This window comes from Scardinius erythrophthalmus, assembly GCF_964197995.2.
Source record: "Scardinius erythrophthalmus genome assembly, chromosome: 10".
Lineage (NCBI taxonomy): Eukaryota > Metazoa > Chordata > Actinopteri > Cypriniformes > Leuciscidae > Scardinius > Scardinius erythrophthalmus.
Window position 1 is genome coordinate 38,935,675 of NC_138230.1, and position 20,745 is coordinate 38,956,419.

At 36.0% G+C, this 20,745-nt stretch overlaps 1 protein-coding gene across 1 annotated transcript in view; it reads left to right on the top strand.

Moving 5' to 3' along the window:
- Positions 1–11,307, top strand: part of thsd7aa (thrombospondin, type I, domain containing 7Aa) — a 133,639-nt gene extending 122,332 nt beyond the window's left edge. The window contains exons 24-27 of the mRNA XM_081376742.1: positions 2,178–2,260; positions 5,208–5,421; positions 7,099–7,186; positions 10,545–11,307. Coding sequence (XP_081232868.1) covers positions 2,178–2,260; positions 5,208–5,421; positions 7,099–7,186; positions 10,545–10,632 — 473 coding nt within the window. The 3' untranslated portion in view covers positions 10,633–11,307. The remainder of the gene's footprint in view (positions 1–2,177; positions 2,261–5,207; positions 5,422–7,098; positions 7,187–10,544) is intronic.
- Positions 11,308–20,745: the final 9,438 nt, after the last annotated feature.

Sequence of the window (20,745 nt, forward strand, 5' to 3'; positions counted from 1 at the left end):
GCTTTGTAATGCCATATTTATGCCAAATAGAGGCTTGGATTCAATCCCTATGATTTTCTAATGTTTATTTGTCCTCTGTGTTGAGCCGTCCAAACTGACCTCGTTCCAGATGGCACACATGAGTTTGGTCACTTTTGATTGGCAGAACTTCTAAGGCTGTAACCAATCCCTCTACAGCAACCAGGTCCCTGTTTATGCATATTCATGAGTTATATTAAGGTGTGCAGCGGTATGCATATTCATACAAGCTGCTAATTGGTAAACATGTTTCTGCAGATGCTTACAGTTTATGCTGCACCTTTAAAAATGAGATCTTTTTAACACGGCAATAGCTTTATCTTATTGCTAATGATGCAATTTTACACTAAGAGAGAGAGAAAAAATTGTTCAATTATTGTTTTAACGTTTTACAAGCATCACCTTGTAACCAGCTCTCTGGTGCTGGTTGAGGACTTTACAATTGTCATTGTACCTGGCAGCAGCAATCTAGAGTTGTTCCGGAATCAAGGAGCAGTTCTATTTCACTGCTCCCATTGTTGATTGGATGTATTGATTCATCCCAGCTTAGAGAAAATAACACCAGTGCACTGGCCGCCGGCTGCCCATTTCAGTGCTTTTATAGATCCAGTGGATTCCCACAGGCTGCGATTTGTAGAGAGGTGAGCGAAAGGATGTTGAGATCGTACACATAGGGTGAGCCAAGAAGAGGATAATTTTTAATTGCGTTGGCTGATGATAAAATGGACCAAAATCCCATAGACTTACATTGACGGAGTAGCCCAGGCATGAATATCTAGGGACCAGAATATAATAGAGACTGAGAATGGTAAGAAATGAGTAGCCCCTCAGAACACCTTAGCAACCACCGAGAACATCCTAGTAATGCCCTAGAAAACACTCAGAATACCTGACCGCGTGGGCCACAAAGCTGCACTTCTGGGCCTGTAAAAAGCTTTGGAGAAAATAATATAATAAAATTATGAATGAAATAATATTGTTTTATATAATACAAAAAAAATATAAATGATATTTATTATTGATACAAAATAATTCAATATTTAATTTAATGAATACAAATATATTAAATCAATGTTATATAATAATAATAAATAAGAAAAAAATCACACATTTTGTAAATCATAATTATTATGAAAAGTCGAAATTATAAGATGCTATGTCAGTGAGATAACATGTCAAAATTATGAGATAAAAAGTCATGAGTTGACATAGGAAGTAGACATAAAGACTTTAAAAAAATACGTTTATTTATTTTATTTTTTCAAAATGTGGTGGAAATGGGTTTCCATGTCTAACAGTACTAATGGTAACTTAAAAAACAAATCCACATTATATTTTATATATGCATGCACATTAATATATATATATATATATATATATATATATATATATATATATATATATATATATATATATATATATATATATATATATATAAAATAATAGATTGGGTATTATAAAATAGGGAGAGGTCCCTCAGAAAGGGGAAACATTGTACTGGACTGTCTTGCTTTTAATGCAAGTAGACAACATTTTAATGTCCTGTAGTAAACTCACTTAAAGACTTTAGTAAGATTTTACCAGATTTTTTATAATACGTAAATGTGAAACATCTTGTACAATCTTAACTGCTGTGTTTTTCTTTCTTTCTTTTTGTTTGTTTGTCTTAACTCAGTTCTTGCCATGACATGGCATTAAAGATCTATACTACTATACCCTCAGAAAGGGGATCATCATATTTGGGGGTCTGTGGAATGAAAATGTTTGAAAACCACTGCTTTTCCAAATACTGGGAAGATAGTCCGACAATATTGACATTGAGTTTTGCACGGCCAAGCACCACTCACATTTTCTCCAGAAAATATAAAAATCCAGTTGAGTTTACTGCCTCATGCATATCAGTAACACATCAGTAATATCATAACACGAGAGGATTTAGGCATGGATTAAATTGGAGTAAAGTGTGCTTAGCTGTTATTTGCATTTCCAGAGAGAGAGAGAGAGAAAAAGAGGATGAATGTGGGAGAGCAACAGAAAGGAGAGTCTTTGATGCCTCCTGCCTCCAGGACAATACACTGGCTGTAAATGAGCATGTGCTTCTTTGTGTGCGAGTGTCAATGTCATTAAACAGTATAAAACTTTGAACTCTTTCCCTGCAGGTGGATGCCCATTGACAAGCGAGCCGGTGTCAGATAGGTCATGTGACCCAGCCTGCGACAAACCTCGCTCAATCTGCACTGAGGTTAGTATGTGTGCATCATGTTTATGTCTCCTGAGGTGGGATGCTGGGATGCAGGCAGACTGCAAACAGGCTTTATGGATATTCAATACAGCAGGATTTGACTTCCTCAAGAAAGAGGGAGTTAGTCCTGGAATGTATAATGGGAATGATGAAACATGAGAACCAACTGCACCAGTTGTAAATGGAAGATTTGATATCCGCTTATCAGCATCTACCATCTTAATAACTTTAGATGGACACTATCAAACCCTGTTTACTGTTCAGTCTTTTGCTGATAAAAATAACAGTGTTAGCCATTTGCATGGCTTTATCAAGCACTGTGACCAATGTCAGACGGTATTCGAATCAGTCACACTTATACTGCAGTAGAGATCAGTGCAGGCCAAATAAAACACCTTAGGGAAGATATGGCACTATCAGTTGAAAGCTTTATAGTATTCTGGATGGCTGTTTTGGAGTGGTTGGTGTGTTTGAAGGTTTTTATGCTTGCTTATGCTTTTGATTTGACTGTTATTTAGATCCTCTAAATAAATTATTGATGTGTTTATAGACATATACAGTTGGGCAGAGCGTGGTAAGATGTTGTAATTTCTTTAATATATATATATATATATATTAATTCAATATTTTATTAGATTTTATTTTAATAATGGCATTTGCAACGTTTTTAATAGTTTTCTTTCATTTAATTTGGTTAAAATGTCTTACTCTTTTAGGTCATACTGTAATTTCCAAACATTATTAACAGAACATTTAATAAATAGAATTGGAACAATCAATAGAACAAATTAGTTGTAATAAAATAAACATATAAATATGTGTGTGTATACAGTGTATACGTAAATATGTGTGTATACAGTGTGTGTGTATATATATATATATATGTATAAGTATGTATGTCTGCACACGCACATTTGCATATATAATGTTGTATATATATATATATATATATATATATATATATATATATATATATATATTATATATAATTAAACTGATATATAATTATATATACAATTAAAATGAATAGAGCTAACTTTTATTTTATTATTGTACTGTATTCGATATTGTATTTTTTTGCAGCATTCTAAATTGTTTTCTTTAATATCTTTAAAATGTCCTACTCTTCTGGGTCATATTGTAATTTCAAAACATCATTTACAAACAGTTAAACTTACTTAATAGCAATAAAAACCAATCAAACACTGGCTTGTTCACGTAAACATATAGTTGTTCACGTAAACCCAAATGACGCACTATACATTAGTATCATTCTGTTTATTTTGTCATTCAGCATCAGTCTAACAGCAAGAAAATATGTACAGTTGCCTGGAAACAGGATGGCTTAATTTACCCCACTCTCCCATATATTCAACTTATTCCTTTGAAGATAATCCTAGATGCAAACATTCATTGTGAGCAACTACATTTCTCCTCCAGCGTGCGATTGTTTTCACCCCCATTGCATATAAACTACATGTTGTGTGAAATCAATGATTGTGAGTGTATCTAAACCGTGTCTTCTGGTGTGAAGTGAATCCCTCTACTGTGGGTAGAATCTGACAGTATTTATATCAGATTCTTCTGCTACATCTGGACCTGCTCTTCCGTGATCGCGTCGATCTGAAGGCTTGTGTTTACGTGTGGGGCGATTATCCTCCCAAGATTGCAGTGGGAATAAGAGACCCCCTGCAGACCACAGGAACCTGGGGGTTTCTCCACATATATTTGCACACAAGCACTCAGGCCTGCAGAACGATGATGCTCGTGGAGACCCAAATGGCTTGTCAGTGGAAGAACATGTGCTGGGACGTATCTTGTCAACACCCACACTCGAACGTAGCCATGGAGAACCTTCAGGATTCACACAGTCCTGATGTTGTTTTTCAGCACTAAAATAGCACAAGAACAGTATCTTTGAAATCACAGCAAGATGCCGCAGAAATATTTTTAGTAGCTGTTAGCTGGAAGAAAGAACAACGTGACACTAATACAGAGGAAGTTAAGTGATGGTCGCAGGAGACGGAAAGGGAATTAAATTAGAGGCAGTTTAGAGGCCAAGGGAATGCCACAAATAGAAAGATGTCAGTGTTTTTAACTGGTCCCATTTTATTTAGTCTCACATAGCCATACTTTGAACTGACAGCATCAGGTCTGGTCCACATCGCAGCTTATCTTATTCTAACCTAGAAATGACTGCATGCTTCAGGTAAAAGTAGATGTAGAAACATTTTAATTTACAAGTGAAAAGACAAAACTGTTTAGTGCCATTAAAACCGTGCATAAAATATTACTGTTTGAAAAACTTACATTGTGCTGCTTATATCCAATAAACAAAAAAAAAAAAATGCTAATAGTGGCCAATACTGATATAGTTAGATATAAATTATGAATGCATATTGAAATGCCTTGTCTTTTTCTGTTGTAGTACCTAATACAAAAAAGATTCTACAACAATAACATTTGCTGATTTATAGACATTCACAACTGTTTGTGTTTGGTATGATGCTGGCCAAGGCTGCATTTATTTGATTAGAAATACTGTAAAAACAGTAATATTGTAATTTATTCATGATGGCAAAGTTGAATTTTTTTTAGCATCATTACTCCAGACTTCAGTGTCACATCATCCTTCAGAAATCATTTGAATATGATGATTTTGGTGCTCAAGAAACACTTGAGTTTTGAAATCAGTTGTGCTGCTTAATATTTTTGTGGAAACCTTGATTTTTTTCAGTATTCTTGGATGAATAGAACATTCAAAAGAACAGTATTTTTTTTTTTATTACATTATAAATGTGTTCACTGTCACGTTTGATCAATTTAATGCATCTTTGCTGGATAAAAATATTGTCCAATGTTTGTTTTCCATAGTTTTATAGTGCATGCAGCTTGTCTGATGTAAACAGATCCACGTGTGTAACTGGTGCGATGTCTCCCCCTGCAGGCCGGTGTCTGTGGCTGTGAGGAGGGTTACACTGAGGTGATGACGTCTGATGGAGTGTTGGACCAGTGTACGGTCATACCAGTGCTTGAGATCCCCACCGCAGGAGACAGTAAAACTGACGTGAAGACGATCAGAGCGCTCAGCCCCACTCAGCCCACCGCCAACCTGCCCGGTCGCGCAGGACGCACCTGGTTCCTGCAGCCCTTCGGACCTGGTGAGTTTGTGGAGAACAAAGCTCTGAATGGGTGCAAAGACTCATATTTTCACACTAACTACTGCTAACTATCTGTAATCCTTTAACCCTGTATGTGTGTAGCAAGGCTGTTTGCTTTGCTAAATTCATTTTAAAAACATATACAGTGACCACAAAAAGTATTTGGACATCACAATTGCCTTTGCAGCACATACAATAGCACATCATTTGTAAGCACATTTTTTTTAAAGGGATTAAAAAGTGTTTCACTTTCTTGTCTTAAAATTTAAAGGAATATATTCATACGAACTACACCTTTTGGCCCATGGATTTAAAGGGTAACTAAACCCCTGGCCAGAGCCTGACTCCACCCACTGGCAATATTTGAAAAATGCTAGAAAAGTGGGCAGACCCCAGCGTAGATAGAGGGGAACAACCGTGAGCGGGGGGGGGGGGGGGGGGGCGTGCACCTGAGACCTGCTGTCAGACTCTCTAAAATGGAGAGTTTGCTCACAGGGTCGCAAGACGTAAAGTACATGCATCTGATGAGTTTTATCGAGTTGATGTCAATAGCGCGCGCTCTCTATAGACATATTCATATTTTGCCGCTATGTGGAAAAATCCAGCAAAATGCGCCGACGCGTTTGTCGACCCCAGAGGATTAACTAACTTAGCCTTGGTGAGCTGGAACCTGCTTACGTCACCTGCCACCGCAAACATCCAATAGGAAAATTCAACTGCAGTAGCCACTGTTCAACCTTAAGAGGGCAGCACTCAGACGTTTTTACACCATATATTGTAAAATTAAAACACTTTATACCCAAATGCCAAAAAAGTTACTCAAATCAATGAACAGCACTTATAAAGCCCCATTCTTAAAGATCATTAACTAAAAAAAGTTGGTTTAGGGTTTAGTTACCCTATAAGGTTCATTGAAAAATGATCCATGATTTGTTTGCATATGCCACTTGGTTTGGTATTTTAGCGTCTATGCAATGAAATTCAGATTTTATTAAGGGATCTATTATTCTTTTTTACATTTTCATCTTTCTTTAGTGCGTAATGTTGCTGTTTGAGCATGTAAAAGGTTTGCAAAGTTACAAAGCATAAAGTCACTCCAAAGGGAATTCTTCTCTATATCAGTCACTGTGTCTGAACTCCCTGAAACGCCTCTATTGTAGTCTTGAGTTTTCTTCCGAGAACATACACATCACAATATTCCTCATTTTAGATAATTGTTTGAGTTGCGTTAGTAGCGTGTTGAAACTGGCAGTTATGTTAAGAGGCGTGACATTCCCAAAACACGCTCGAAGCTGTTGACCAATCACAACACACTGGTCCAGCTGACCAATCAGAACACATTGTGCTTTTCGGAAGGAGGGGCTTCATAGAGACAGGAACTAAACAGAGCGTTACTGACAGACTGAGAAAAGAGGTGATGCAACAATGTAAAAAAATTTTGAACATGAAAACCGCTGCAAAAAAGGGCATAATATGTCCTCTTTAAGTGAATCTTAAGTGTCCAAATAATTTTTGAGGCCACAATAACATCTGAAGGTCCAAAAAAGGAAGGGGTGTTCCCAGCATGTAGAATAAAATGGCTCTGACTAGTTTTGTCTGTTGTCTTGGTTATAAGCAGCAGAGATGCAGCTGTATCATTGTGTTGATGTGTTGATATGTGTGTGTGTATCTGCACAGATGGCAAACTGAAGACCTGGGTGTATGGTGTGGCAGCTGGAGCTTTTGTACTGCTGGTGTTCATTGTCTCCATGACTTATTTAGCCTGGTAAGAACATTCGATATAACAACAAGCTAGACATTGTGTTCCTTTCATAAATCATCTGCTTTATTCCGTTCATCTTTAGTTACTTTGCCCTGCACTGCAAAAATCATTTTCCTAATCAATATTTTTGTCTTGTTTTCCACTAAAACATCCTAGATAAAACTTTACTTTCAGGGAATATATTATAAAATATTATTATTCCTGTTTTGTAAGCATAAACCTCACTAAATCTTGTTGAATGTATGCTGTAGACAAGAAAAATCATCACCCATGGGGTAAGAAACTTAAATCAAAATATATTTTCTATAAGTCAACTATATGCTTATGTTTGAACTGAAAACGAGACAAAAATACTGATTTAAAAAAGCTTCTTTTTTTCAATTGTCATTCTTTTTCCATTTTTCTCACTTCTTCATTTGTCTCCCCAACCCCTTCATATCTATCAGTTTTTGCATGCTGGCCCAGCGCTCTCCTCCGAGCCCGGACCCTTCCCTTTCCTCTGTGGTTTGGGTCGGACCCAACGGCCAAGAGCTGGAATATACCTGTCCTGACTGTCAGCACATTGAGACTCAGTTCCACTAGAGCTCTCAGCTCAGCCTCATCACTCATGGCCTTGCCCAGTGGCCAATCATGTCCATCACCTATGCCTTCTCACTGTCACATGTGCCTTTCTGACCAATCATATCGAGCTGTTTGAAGGAGGTGAGCTGGTAGATCAACCGTTAGAAACAGAATGTAGTTCAATCATGTAGCTTTATATATATAGTACACTTCTTCACATAAAATAAATTAATAATAATAAAAACTATATAAATCTGAGAAGAAACAATTGTTTTTAAGTTGTTTATACTTACAACAAGTGGAAATAACCTGCTGGTGCAGACAAGATGCAAGACACATTCTCTATAAAAATCAGTATGGTGTGATTTACAAGACTAAATTAAATAAATATGTTATGCGATTACTAAATTTGTCATGGAATGTTGCAATAAATGAAATGTAAGCTTAAATTAAGAGGCGTGAGATGCATTTTCTGTAAAAATGAAAAATATTTAAATAAAATGAAAAATATAAAACAAATACATTCCAGCATTCCATGGCATGTTTAATAATTGTATTATATATTTAATTTAATTTGTTAAATCACTCCGTAGTGCACTGTTGCAAGAATTTTTAGATGTTGTAACTGGGAAAATAGGACACAAATACTCATTAAGAATAGTATTTTTTGCAGTGTATCCATATACAAATCTAAAGATGACTAATATATATATAAAGAACTTGGCCATTTGGCTAATATTTTAGCCAGATTTTATGCCCACACTGCCCCCTGATGGTCAGGTCTGACATAGCCAGCATCATCATCATCACCATCATCATCATCATTGAACACTCATCATTTTCTCACACATTATTTTTTTATTATTAAATGATGCAAAACACTGATATGTTTATTGAAGTTCACCTATTAATGTTGATAGTTTAACCTATTTACAGAAAAGTTGTTCTTAATGACGTTTAAGCTTAATTGGTGACACAGAGGTTTAGATGATGTTGTGTTGACATGTGTCCCTATCTCTGTGTCATAGTACTCGCTAAGGTAAGTTTGGTTTGTAGAGTTTAGCGGGCTGGAATGTGCTGTTGGCTACTTCCCTGTTCCTTCCATCGCTAAAGCATATGCTTCCTGTAAAAGTTAGCATGGCAGCTAATTACTACTAATAATAATTAATAATCAAAGCTAAGCTATTTTAAGCATCTCTTCATGTCTTAGCAGAAATATCTGTAGTTGAATATTTAAAAGCTGCAAAATAATGCATTGCACACTTAAATGTGCTGTGCTGGGTTATTATATAAAAAATTTCATTACATAATATAAAATATATTATTTCAGTTAACAGGTAGTCAAAAGTTTAGAAACATTACTATTTTTTATGTTTTTAAAAGAAGTCTCTTATGTTCATCAAGCCTGCATTTATTTGATCAAAAATACAGGAAAAAAGTTATATTGTGATATATGATTAAATTTTAAAATAATGGTTTCTATTTGAATATACTTTAAAATATAAGTTATTTATGTGATGCAAATCTGAATTTTCAGCATCATTACTTCAGTTTTCAGTGTCACATGATCCTTCAGAAATTATTCTAATATGCAGATTTATTATCAATATTGAAAACAGATGTGCTGCTTAATACTTTTTTTCTAACCTGTGATATTTTTTTTTCAGGATCCTTTGATAAAAAAAAAGAACAGCATTTATTTAAAATAGAAATATTTCATAACAATATATACTAACATTATTTTTTTTTTTGAAAGAAATTAATACTTTTGATTCAGCAAGGATGTGCTAAATTGATCAAAAGTGATAGTAAAGATTTATATTTTGAATAAATGCTGTTTAACGTTTTATTCATCCTGAATCCCAAAAATTATTTATTAGAATAAATAGAAATGTATAGAAATGTATTAGAATCTATAAATAGAAAACCATTATTTTAAATTGTAAAAAGGTTTCAAAATATTACAGTTTTTTTTGTAAACATTAAAAATATAATATTTATAAATGTTTCATTGGCAACTAGCTTGCTATATATATATATATATATATATATATATAAAACTAGCTATATGTATATATATATATATATACATATTGCTAGTTATATATATATATATATATATATATATATATATATACATATATACATTTATACATACATATATATATATATATGTGTATATATTTATATATATATATATAACTAGCTATATGTATATATATGTAAATGTGTATATATATATATATATAGCTAGTTGCCAATGCAACATTTCTCATTTTCATTTAGTTTAACCTGATGTACTAAAATAACTAAAAAAACAAATGACGAAAAACAAACAAATGACGAAAACGCACAACAAAATTTCTAAAACTTAGAAATGGAAATGAACAAAATCATTTATCTCAATAAATCATAAAATAACATTGGTGCAGTGTGCAATGCTATAGTGGTATAAGCTACAGTAAATTCATCTACTGCATGATTAAAAAAAAAAAAAAGATTTTACTAAAGCATGGCAACCAGCAGCATTGCATGGACATCTAACAACACAGAATACCCCCAAAAACACAAACGCAAGGCATTTCAGTGATGCAAAGTGATAAAACACTTCAACAAACAGATGCAATAGATATAAAGGTCACAGATTTAAAGCAGAACCATACAGTGTAAGATGTTCTAGAAGGTCAGATCTCTTCAAAGTTTATTAAATATGTACAGGTAACCAATCTTGCTATCTTTTTGCATCTGTGAAGCAGAAATGATATTGCTTTATATTAACAGCTATTTTGTTTTTCCACAGCAAAAAGCCAAAGAAGCCCCAGAGAAGACAGATGAACAACAGACTCAAGCCTCTGACTCTGGCTTACGACGGCGACGCTGACATGTAGCCTAACCACGTCCACTCCGCACTACAGATACTCGCCTCTTTCCGCAGTCGGCCATCGGTACAAGCCTCAAACAAGGAGACTCGCGCAAGCTCACCGACTGCTTTTTATAAGACCGCTAATGGAACCTCAGAGAGAGACTCGATCCATGTTTATATAACGTTTCTCCCCCCTCCTTTTTTTTACGTTCGAGTTTTTTGACTTTATTTCACAAGAGCCTTCACAAACTCTTCAAAAATCTTCTTCAGGAAGTCTGCCTTCACCTCTCTGCCATTGACATCTTTCTGTAACATAGACTTGTCTTTCGGGAGGAAAGTTGCAGGACCCTTATTAAATTGGGAAGTTTTTGCTGAGAAGCACAAAAATACGCCTGCCTCCTGTTTAGTAAACTCGCACTTCTTGTCAGCTCCTGCAATGTGTCAGTGGCTGTTGGGACGTGTCATGTTCGGAGAACCAAAATACCCAATTTAGAAGCATTTTGAGCGCTGAAACGTTATCTGAAGGGTAAAAGACTGCAGCTCACTAGCGCCCCCTATAGAAGCTCTGGCCTGCCTTTCCCCCTTTCTCTATTCAGGCTCCATTTTGCACTATATTAGTGCAGCATGAACATTAACTTATAGCATTGCCATAGAAAATTGCCTCTCGCAAAACAAGATGATGTACAGTCTTGTGCTAGACAACAACAACAACAAAAAAAAAGAGCGAGAGAGAGCAAAAGTAGCCCTTTTTCCTTCTAATGGAACTTTATACTTGTTTACTGGTTTCCTCTTGTTTGTGATAACGGGGCAGTTGAAAAGATTTTTTGTGGACTCCACAAACCCCCGTCCTGTTGTATGTACAGTCGCAACCAGCCATGCGTTCGCTTTCTTTGCCTGATTGACCCGTGTGTGATTCAGCGGTTCTTTTCACCTTAGAGATCCAGGTCGGTGAAGTTTTTCATGTCTTTCAGTCTTCTCTGATTCCAAGGGCTCCGTGTTCATAATTCGAGCGCTTTTATCGGTATGATTTTCTGATCCTACTGTGTCTGTGTGAACCTATTCTGTTCGCAGTTTGCATACCATGGCTACCTAACACAATAACGACATGCAATTTTATATCAGCTAGATTTGGAAAAACCAATGCTCTGATCAGTTTGGACAATATTAGTTTGATTTGAGGTTGAAAAAAACTCAATAATCCAAAAATACTGCTGGCACATTAGATAAGGGATGATGTACAGCTGGTTATTATGTAAGGGATAATGTACATCCAGCCGGTTGTTATCTCAGAATAAACCCTGACAGGGTGATCAGGTCTTGCGTCAGCATGAAGGGGTTTATTCTGTGATAACAAACGGCTGGATGTACATTATCCTGCTTATTACACGGCTACTTGCCACATAAGTGCACGGATATATTGCTTTGACTTTTATATTGCCTTAAGTTAAATACTTTATTAGGTCTTCAAACGCTAGCAAGCGGCAAGTTCAAACTAGACGGGCATTTTAGGGATACGGTACAGTCATACCACCAAATATGAATAAATACTATAATATTAATAATACTGGTGATAATGACCGGTTGACTGTACACTTCCCCGCTTATTACACAGTTACTTGCCAAATAAACATCAAACATGGATTTAAGTTTAAATTGAATTAAATGGAATTTTATAATTTTACCTGTTTATCATCAAAATATGAGATGGGAGGAAAACACAAACTTTTTGGGGGGAATGCAAAGGCATGTTTTCCTTCCATATCTCATATATTTTCCATCACCATTAAAGGGATAGTTCACCCAAAAAATGAAAATTCTGTCATCATTTACTCTCCCTCAAGTTGTTCCAAACCTGTATGCGTTTCTTTCTTCTGCTGAACACAAAAGAAGATACTTTGAAGAAAGTCGGTAACCAAACGACTGATGGACCCCATTGACTTCCATTGTAGGAAAAATAAATACTATGGATGTCAATGGGGACCAGCAACTGTTTAATTACCAACCTTCTTTAAAATATCTTCTTTTGTGTTTAGCAGAAGAAAGGAAATCATACAGGTTTGGAACAACTTGAGGGAGAGTAAATGATGACAGAATTTTCATTTTTGGGTGAACTATTCCTTTAAAGGGGCTCCGTATCATCATAAATCTTCTGCCAAGAAAAAAAAAAAGATAAAAAGTCAGCTACAATATAGAGAGCAGTCGCATGATGAATATTAGCTTCAACACATTGGTTAAATGAGACGCAAGATGGCGCCAGTTGCGTTTGACAGGACAGTAGTGCCAGCCTGATACACAGCATCGCAGTGGTGGTTGACCAGAATCCAGTATTCCAGAGAGCTGTGTAAGGAGTGTTTTGCAATGTTCAGTTTTCAAAGGAAAAGTATAGAAAAAATGCCTTTTTTTTTGTTTTACTTGATAAGGGTGCAAGTTATATTTGCCACCATGCCATGAACCTGCATATAGGCTAGGGGTTATCGCACACCAACAGAATTAGATGTTATGTGGATTCAGATATGACTGAAATGGTCATCACTGTCACCGACCATCTGAACAAATTGGGTAGAAAAGCACAAATAAGTAGGTTAGAGACAGTTTTTCAAAAACCATATCTACAGTGAATGAACTATGGGCGCTATTGATCTCTAAAGGCATATCATTAAATTTGCTTTCAGATACGACGGGTGAAAGGAATGTTTACCTATGTTAATATTACTTGTTTTGTTAATTTGTAAATACATGAATGATCTTTTATTTAATAATCATTTCTTAATTATATATAAATTTGTTCATTTCTTTTTTTACTACACAAAGTGTTTAGTACAAACCTCTCGAAGTGTGTCTGAGAGTATGTGTGTGGGTGTGTGTGTGTGAGAAAGAGAGAGAGTCTATTGTTACTGATCTTCGATGGGGCGATCCAGGTTACTGTGTGAAAATATTGCTTTCTTCTTTTCCTACAGGTTGTTTATATGTGTCTGATGAATTGCTGATAATAAACCAGAAAAAACTTTGCTGTACATGTGACTTGTTTCTGTATTAATTTCAATTTAACCTCCCGTTGTTGCATTGTCGGCATCAGAGAAATGCACATTAATATGCCCGGGAAGATAATGCAGGTTGATTATTGTAATTGATTTCCTGTAGATTGTTAAGATCATCTCACTGTTTTTGAGTGGGTACATTCACTCAGTGTGACATGAGAAAACTGACAAGAATGAAATTGGCACAAAAACTGCAGCAAGTTTATGGTAAAACCCAAAGTACATGGAGTCACTCAACATGAATGTTTTAGGGGTTACTTATGGGCATGTCACATGAAAATGCCATATCATCTAATATACAACATGCTATAGTGCCACAGTTACTGTTAATGTCTGAATAGAGAGAGAGATAGAGAGAGAGAGAGAGAGAGAGAGAGAGAGAGAGAGAGAGAGAGAGAGAGAGATCAAAAGTGCAAAGACATTTAGGCCTATAAAGTTATGGAATATTTCTATTTTAGGAAGAAAATACATTTAAAATATATTTCAATAGAAAGCAGTTACTTAAAATTGTAATATCATTTCACAGTATTGCTGTTTCTACTGTATTTTTGATCCAATAAATGTGTTTTTTTTATTATATAAATATGAATCCCTGTTGCTCATCATACACCAATCAAAATGAATATTCAAATGACACAACGTCGTTATATTTGCCTGTTTCCGCATATATAACCAGTAAGTATCAGTGAGAGCAACTCGAGCCAATCAGCATTCAGTATAACTTCACTGTGTCATCAAACGTGCTAGTGACACTAAACTTCAAAATATAAATCCAATGAGATCCAAATGAATTAACATTCTCAAAACATGTGAAACTGACGGTCATATATGAATCTGCCAGAATGAATGAGTGGAGGATTGAGTTCAGGTGAGTAGATGTTAGCTGCATGCGAGAGGTAATCTGATAATTTACTGTAACAACACTGTAAAAAAAGTATTGTTGGTATCAAGGGGATTTCATATCTATGAGAGCATAATTATCATTAAATGGGCAACACTTTTCAATAAGCTTTTACATGCGCTAACAATGAACAATACTTCTACATAATGTATACAGGATGCATTTACATAGTTCATGCACTGTGAACTAACATTAACAATGGTTACTAAATGCTGTAAGAATATATTAATTGTCGTGTTAGTTAATGCATTAACTACTGCTAAAAAATGAGACCTTTCTGTAAAGTGTTACCATTAAATGTAGCCTATTCATTCACTTCAAACCTGCTGCAATTACATATTGTTTTGATCCTTGTTGATTTACACCACTAGATGTCGCTACAACACAGTGTCTGAATAGTTGCAAAGTCTGACGAGCAGATTTGATTTAACCAGAAATGTTTAGTATAAATTAAAGTACTTCAGAACTGATCTAATCTAACTATGAATTAAAATACGCATAAATGTTTTCTTAAAGGCACGATGTTTCCCCACACTGATCACAAACACAAATCAGAGGATCGATACAGAAGACCTTACTGTTGGAGGTCGTCCCATATAGAGTTGGACATTAAGTGACAGTGCCTACAGTGTAAGATGTTCTTTTGTTTTAATAGTAGAGTCATCCCGCCGCCCTCAGCTTGTTAAAGTCATATCTGGCTTTAATCAACAGGGTCACAATGCTCCTATGATTATAATCATGGCTTGAGGCCTCTGGGAGTCTTCAGTCCTCATTACCCAATCAGTAATTATCACAATCATGTCTCTTGGCCCTCATTCCAATTGAATTCCACAGCTAAGAGAAGGAAGCCTTACAGACTGACCTAATCAATTAAGTCCCATGCGCAAGGCTACTTCAATCCGATGACTTTGTCCCAACCTCTGAGTTATCAAGATGGAGCCCAAATTTGATTAAGCAGAACCGACATCGCGTACACGAAAGGATTCCTGGAATATCAACTCCAAAGAGAAGGAAGTAAGTTGGCTTTTGGTCCAACATTGAGGAACTTTGATCATATTGAGCAGATAAATCAAGCTCTGACTCCATTATACCATTAAATTGCACTTTAGGGAGTCCTAAAACTACAGCTTGTGATTGATTTGAGGATGCTGTGATCTCTGTGCCAAATGTTCAAATCCTGGGGTTAAAGCTTAAAGAGACAGATCACCCAAAAAAAAACAAAGTTTGTTTCCTCAACCTCACATCATACAAACTTTTATGACTTATATTTTGAAGAATCTCTCAATATTGTCTATACAATGCAGCTCAGTGCAGGAGGACCTAATGTTATTTGGACCCCATTACCTTTCATTGAACAGAGTGTTTACTTGCACAACTTTTGTGATGGAAATAATATGAGATGGAAAGAAAAATTGTCTTTCAATACTTTTGCGAATCAAACTTTCTTGGGGCAAGTTTTATGAAGAAAAAATATTTGCCAACACTTTACAATAAGGTTCGTTAGTTAACATTAGTTACCTACATTAGTTAACATGAACTAATAATGAACTGTATTTATACAGCATTTATTAATCTTTGTTAATGTTAATGTCAACATTTAATAATACTCTATTAAAATCTTGTTAACGTTAGTTAAAGGGTTAGTTCACCCAAAAATGAAAATTATGTCATTAATGACTCACCCTCATGTCGTTCCAAGCCCGTAAGACCTCCGTTCATCTTCGGAACACAGTTTAAGATAATTTAGATTTAGTCCGAGAGCTTTCTGTTCCTCCATTGAAAGTCAATGGACGGCATCCTGTCCATGTCCAGAAAGGCAATACAGACATCCTCAAAGTAGTCCATGTGACATCAGTGGCTCAATCTTAAGTTTATCAAGCGACGAGAATACTTTTTGTGCGCAAAAAGTAAACAAAAATAACGACTTTATTCCACTATTCATTTCCTTCTCTCTGGGCCTCAAGTGAGTTCACGTAGTGTTTTTGCGTAGCGCGTCTGTGTTCCTCCTGACTTTCAATGGAGGAACAGAAAGCTCTCGGACTAAATCAAAAATATCTTAAACTGTGTTCCAAAGATGAACGGAGGTCTTACGGGCTTGGAACGACATGAGGGTGAGTCATTAATGACATAATTTTCATTTTTGGGTGAACTAACCCTTTAATGCACTGTGAACTAACAATGAACAGCTGTATTTAAAAAAAAAAAAAAAAACAAAGATTAACAAATGCAGTAACAAATGGATTGCTCATGGTTATTTCATGTTAGTCAATACATTAACTGATGAACCTTATTGTAAATTGTTACCAATATTTTGCGAGAGAATGCAAAGTTTCTAAGGTGAACGCAATACTTTCATACGAAAGCATTGAAATATGATTTTTTTTTCTCCCATCTCATAGGTGCTCGGTAGTTCTTTTCTGTTCTTCAGAAGAAAAAAAGTCAAAACAGGTTGGGACAACGTGAAGGTGAATACAAAAGCTGCGTCCAAAAATGCGGTTACACTTTATTTTACGGTGTCATACAGTTTAATTATATATTTAAGTAGTAATATAAATTAAGTGCATGTACTTTCTATAGGGTTAGGACAGGATTAGGGTTTGATTGAGGGTTAGTTGCATGTAATTATGCATGATTAACTGTTAATACTAATGTAAGTACATGTAACATATGTAACAAGGACACTGTAAAATAAAGTGTTACCAAAAATGCATACTGTATGATAGGTACTACATTTGTTATGGAAATAACTACACAACGGTAAAAAAAAAAAAAAAAAAAAAAAAAGAGAAAAAGTATGTTCTATATATTGTTTAGAACAGGTTCGTCACTTATTGGAAACATTTCCGTTGTGTTCTGTTCTATCTGCAGCGCGTTTCTGTATTTGGTTGTGTTGTGAGTATTTGGAGCACACGTGTGTTGTAAAACTGATGAAGATGTTTTCTTAATTTCTCTATTTGCATGTGTTTTCTTCAGTTGCAGCGCGTTGAGCTCTCTCGGCCACCGTAATATATGGAAGTAAGCATATTAGGTGGTGAACTGTCCCTTTAAGAAAAATGTCAGAGACCCAAACGCTTGTGTTTTTCTCATGAAAGTTGCTGAAACTCCATCAAAAGGCTCTGCAGATGAAATGAAAAAACTTGAGAGCATATTGAAATAGAAAAAAAAAATCAAAAATCCGTCTGCCGCAGTAAGACATTTGTGATTGTTTAAAGAGTCGAGTTCGTAATTCACCATAATCAGAGTCATTAACCCTCCCGAATGTGTGCGTCATTCTGAAGTTCTCTGAGATGCAGATGCAGTGGACTTTGTGTGCGAGTATCAGTCTGGCCGTTTCTCCGAGTCCAGCCGTCAGTTTAATTGCCATGCGGAAGCACTTGATGCGCGCCAGCTGCATCCTGCGACCGGTGCTCTGATCCCGCATTTGTCTCTGTCAGAGCCTTCGGGGTCCGCCCGCTCCAGCACTCATATGAGCCATGCTGGCAGCCACCACCAGCCTGCACCAACTTATCTCCACATCAAAAGTCTCTCTCTCTCTCTCTCTCTCTCTCTCTCTCCCAAACAGACACACTCACCCTTTAAATCAGTGCTGCAGCTTTCGGGATGGATATGTATGTTCGTAATGCATACGAAGGCACGAGCGACGGTTCGTGGCGTAAGATAACACCTGGCCGCCGGCACCTGGCGTACGAGCGCTTGAGTTTGGCCTAATTGAAAGCCTTCCTATTGTGTCACCACAGCCCCTATGGGGTCTGCTCCCTTCTCTCTGAAACATCTGCCCACACAATCAGGCATTCAGCCATGCCAGCTGAGCCATGCCACAGCAGCGTAGTGCCAGCGTCACTCAGCTGGCTCAATCTTCCTCTTCCTCCTTTTCTTTATCTGTCTTTATCCCTCGCTTTTCTTCCACTGAACCGTTCGGAAATGGAAGCCTCTACCCTATAATCTGCTGTTCTCTGCGGTAGATTACATGGTTTGAGTGAATGTGAATGAGAGCGAGAGAGGACCAAAGGTAGGCTGTGTTAAATTAAACCCACTTGACCTCTGATTAGGAGGAAGGGAGAGTGTGTATTGTGAGCAGGTGTCCCCTCTGACAGATTTGAGCATAACACTCTTGTAAGTTAACCTCTCTGTATGCACCAACACTTCATCCAAACTTAAGGCTTTAGATACTGCGTGTATCGTTGTGTTGGGATAACCCGACCTTGAAAGCCTGTAATTGTAAGATAACGTTTAAAATGTAAAGTTGCATTACGATATAAAGTCACATTCTGAGATATAAAGTCATATTGTGAGAGTTGCAGTTATGATATATAAGTTGCAATTGTATGATATGAAGTTGCATTTGCAAGATAAGTCACAACAAATATATAACATTGCAATTGGGAGCTATAAAGTTGCATTTGCAAGATACAGTTCTGCAATTATGATGGAATTGAATCGCATTTATAAAATACAGAGTTGCTATTGTAAGGTATAACAATTCCAATTTTGTGATTGTGTCGCATTTTTTATATATATAAAGTTGCATTTGTGAGATATAGTTGCATTTGCACTATATAAAACCGCAATTATGAGACATAAAAGTATGAGTTAAGTCACATTTGCAAGATTTTCAATATAAAACTGCAATTATGAGATATAAAGTTAAAATTATGAGTTAAGTTGCAAATGTTAGATGTAGAGATTTAAAGTCACTTTGCAATAGCTAAAGTCAACTGTGAGATATGAAGTCGCAATTATGAGATATATAATAGTAATTGTGAGTTGTCATGTTTGTTAGATATAAAGCTGCATTTGTGAGATGTAAAGTCGAATTTGCAAGATATGAAGTCGCAATTTTCATATATGGTGTTGCATTTGCAAAATATAAAGTTGCAATTATGAGATATAAAATGCCAATTGTGAGATATGACGTCGCAATTATGAGATAAAAGTGCAATTTAGAGTTGTTACATTTACATTAGTGAAAAGTCACATTTGAATGACATAAACTAGCAATTGCAGGATATAAAATTGAATTTGTGAGATGTAAAGTTGCAATTCGGAAAAATTGTTGCATTTGCAAGATATAGTCACAACTGTGAGATATGAAGTTGCAATAATGCGATATAATGCTGCAGTTAAGCTGTGTGTTAGATATAAGCTATAGTGAGTAGGAGTCACATTTGTATGATTTAAAGTCAAAATTATATGAAGTTGCATTAAGATATAGTCAAAATTAGGAGATATAAAATTGAAATTTTGAATTAAATTTGAGCGTTTGTTACATATAAATTTGCATTTGTATAACATAAAATTGCATTTGTGAGACATGAAATCTCAATTATGAAAAATAAGTTGCATTTGTAAGATGTAAAGTCACAAATACCTTTTTTTATACTCTGATGTGTAAATGGGCCTTCACATCTGATAAAAGATATGAATAAGAAACAAAAGATCTCGACTTTAACAAAGGATAACATTACAAATGTTCTAAGTGGCCAAGGATGACGAGGAAGAAAATGAACAGCGTTGAATGAACCCTTTAGTCATTAATTATTGGTCCATGGGACTTGACTGAGCAGAGGTCAAGTATACTGCAGGTCTTTCCCTGGCTTCAGTAATGTGGCCTTCAGCGTTCTCGGGTTATTTGAAGTTATTAACCCTGGGTTTTAACATCAATAGGCCATATGCTCTACATTCTGCTCCAAAAGCTGGTTGTGAGCAGTGTCCCCTCACCCATGCCCCGTCCTGCATCTCTCTAGAGCTGTGCCAGGCCTGGATGATCCATCCCTGCAGGCCCATTTGCTGCATGCTACGACTCTGAAGGCCACCGCGGCCATTCACAGCCCCATCCCATCTCAGCCGCTGCCTGAGTTACTGCCTAAATGTGACACCTCTGACTGCTGCCGTGCTGTAGCAGTGAGACCACAACAGATTTATGGAGTCAGACCCCTGTTTTTTTTTTTTTTTCTGGTTTTCTTCTTTTTACATGCATGCATAGAGACAGCTGTGTAAAAATCCACAATGTCAGCATTTGCTGGTCCATAATATTTCTAGAACCAGGACTTGTGAATTGTAAAAATATAAAAACAATAGAAGCAATTCTTCATTTTTTAAAAATTGTTTATATATATATATATATATATCCATCTGTGATGTTTATCTGATCAGCTATTCATAACCTTTCAGCATCTCATGTATCATTGTAAAGTTTGTG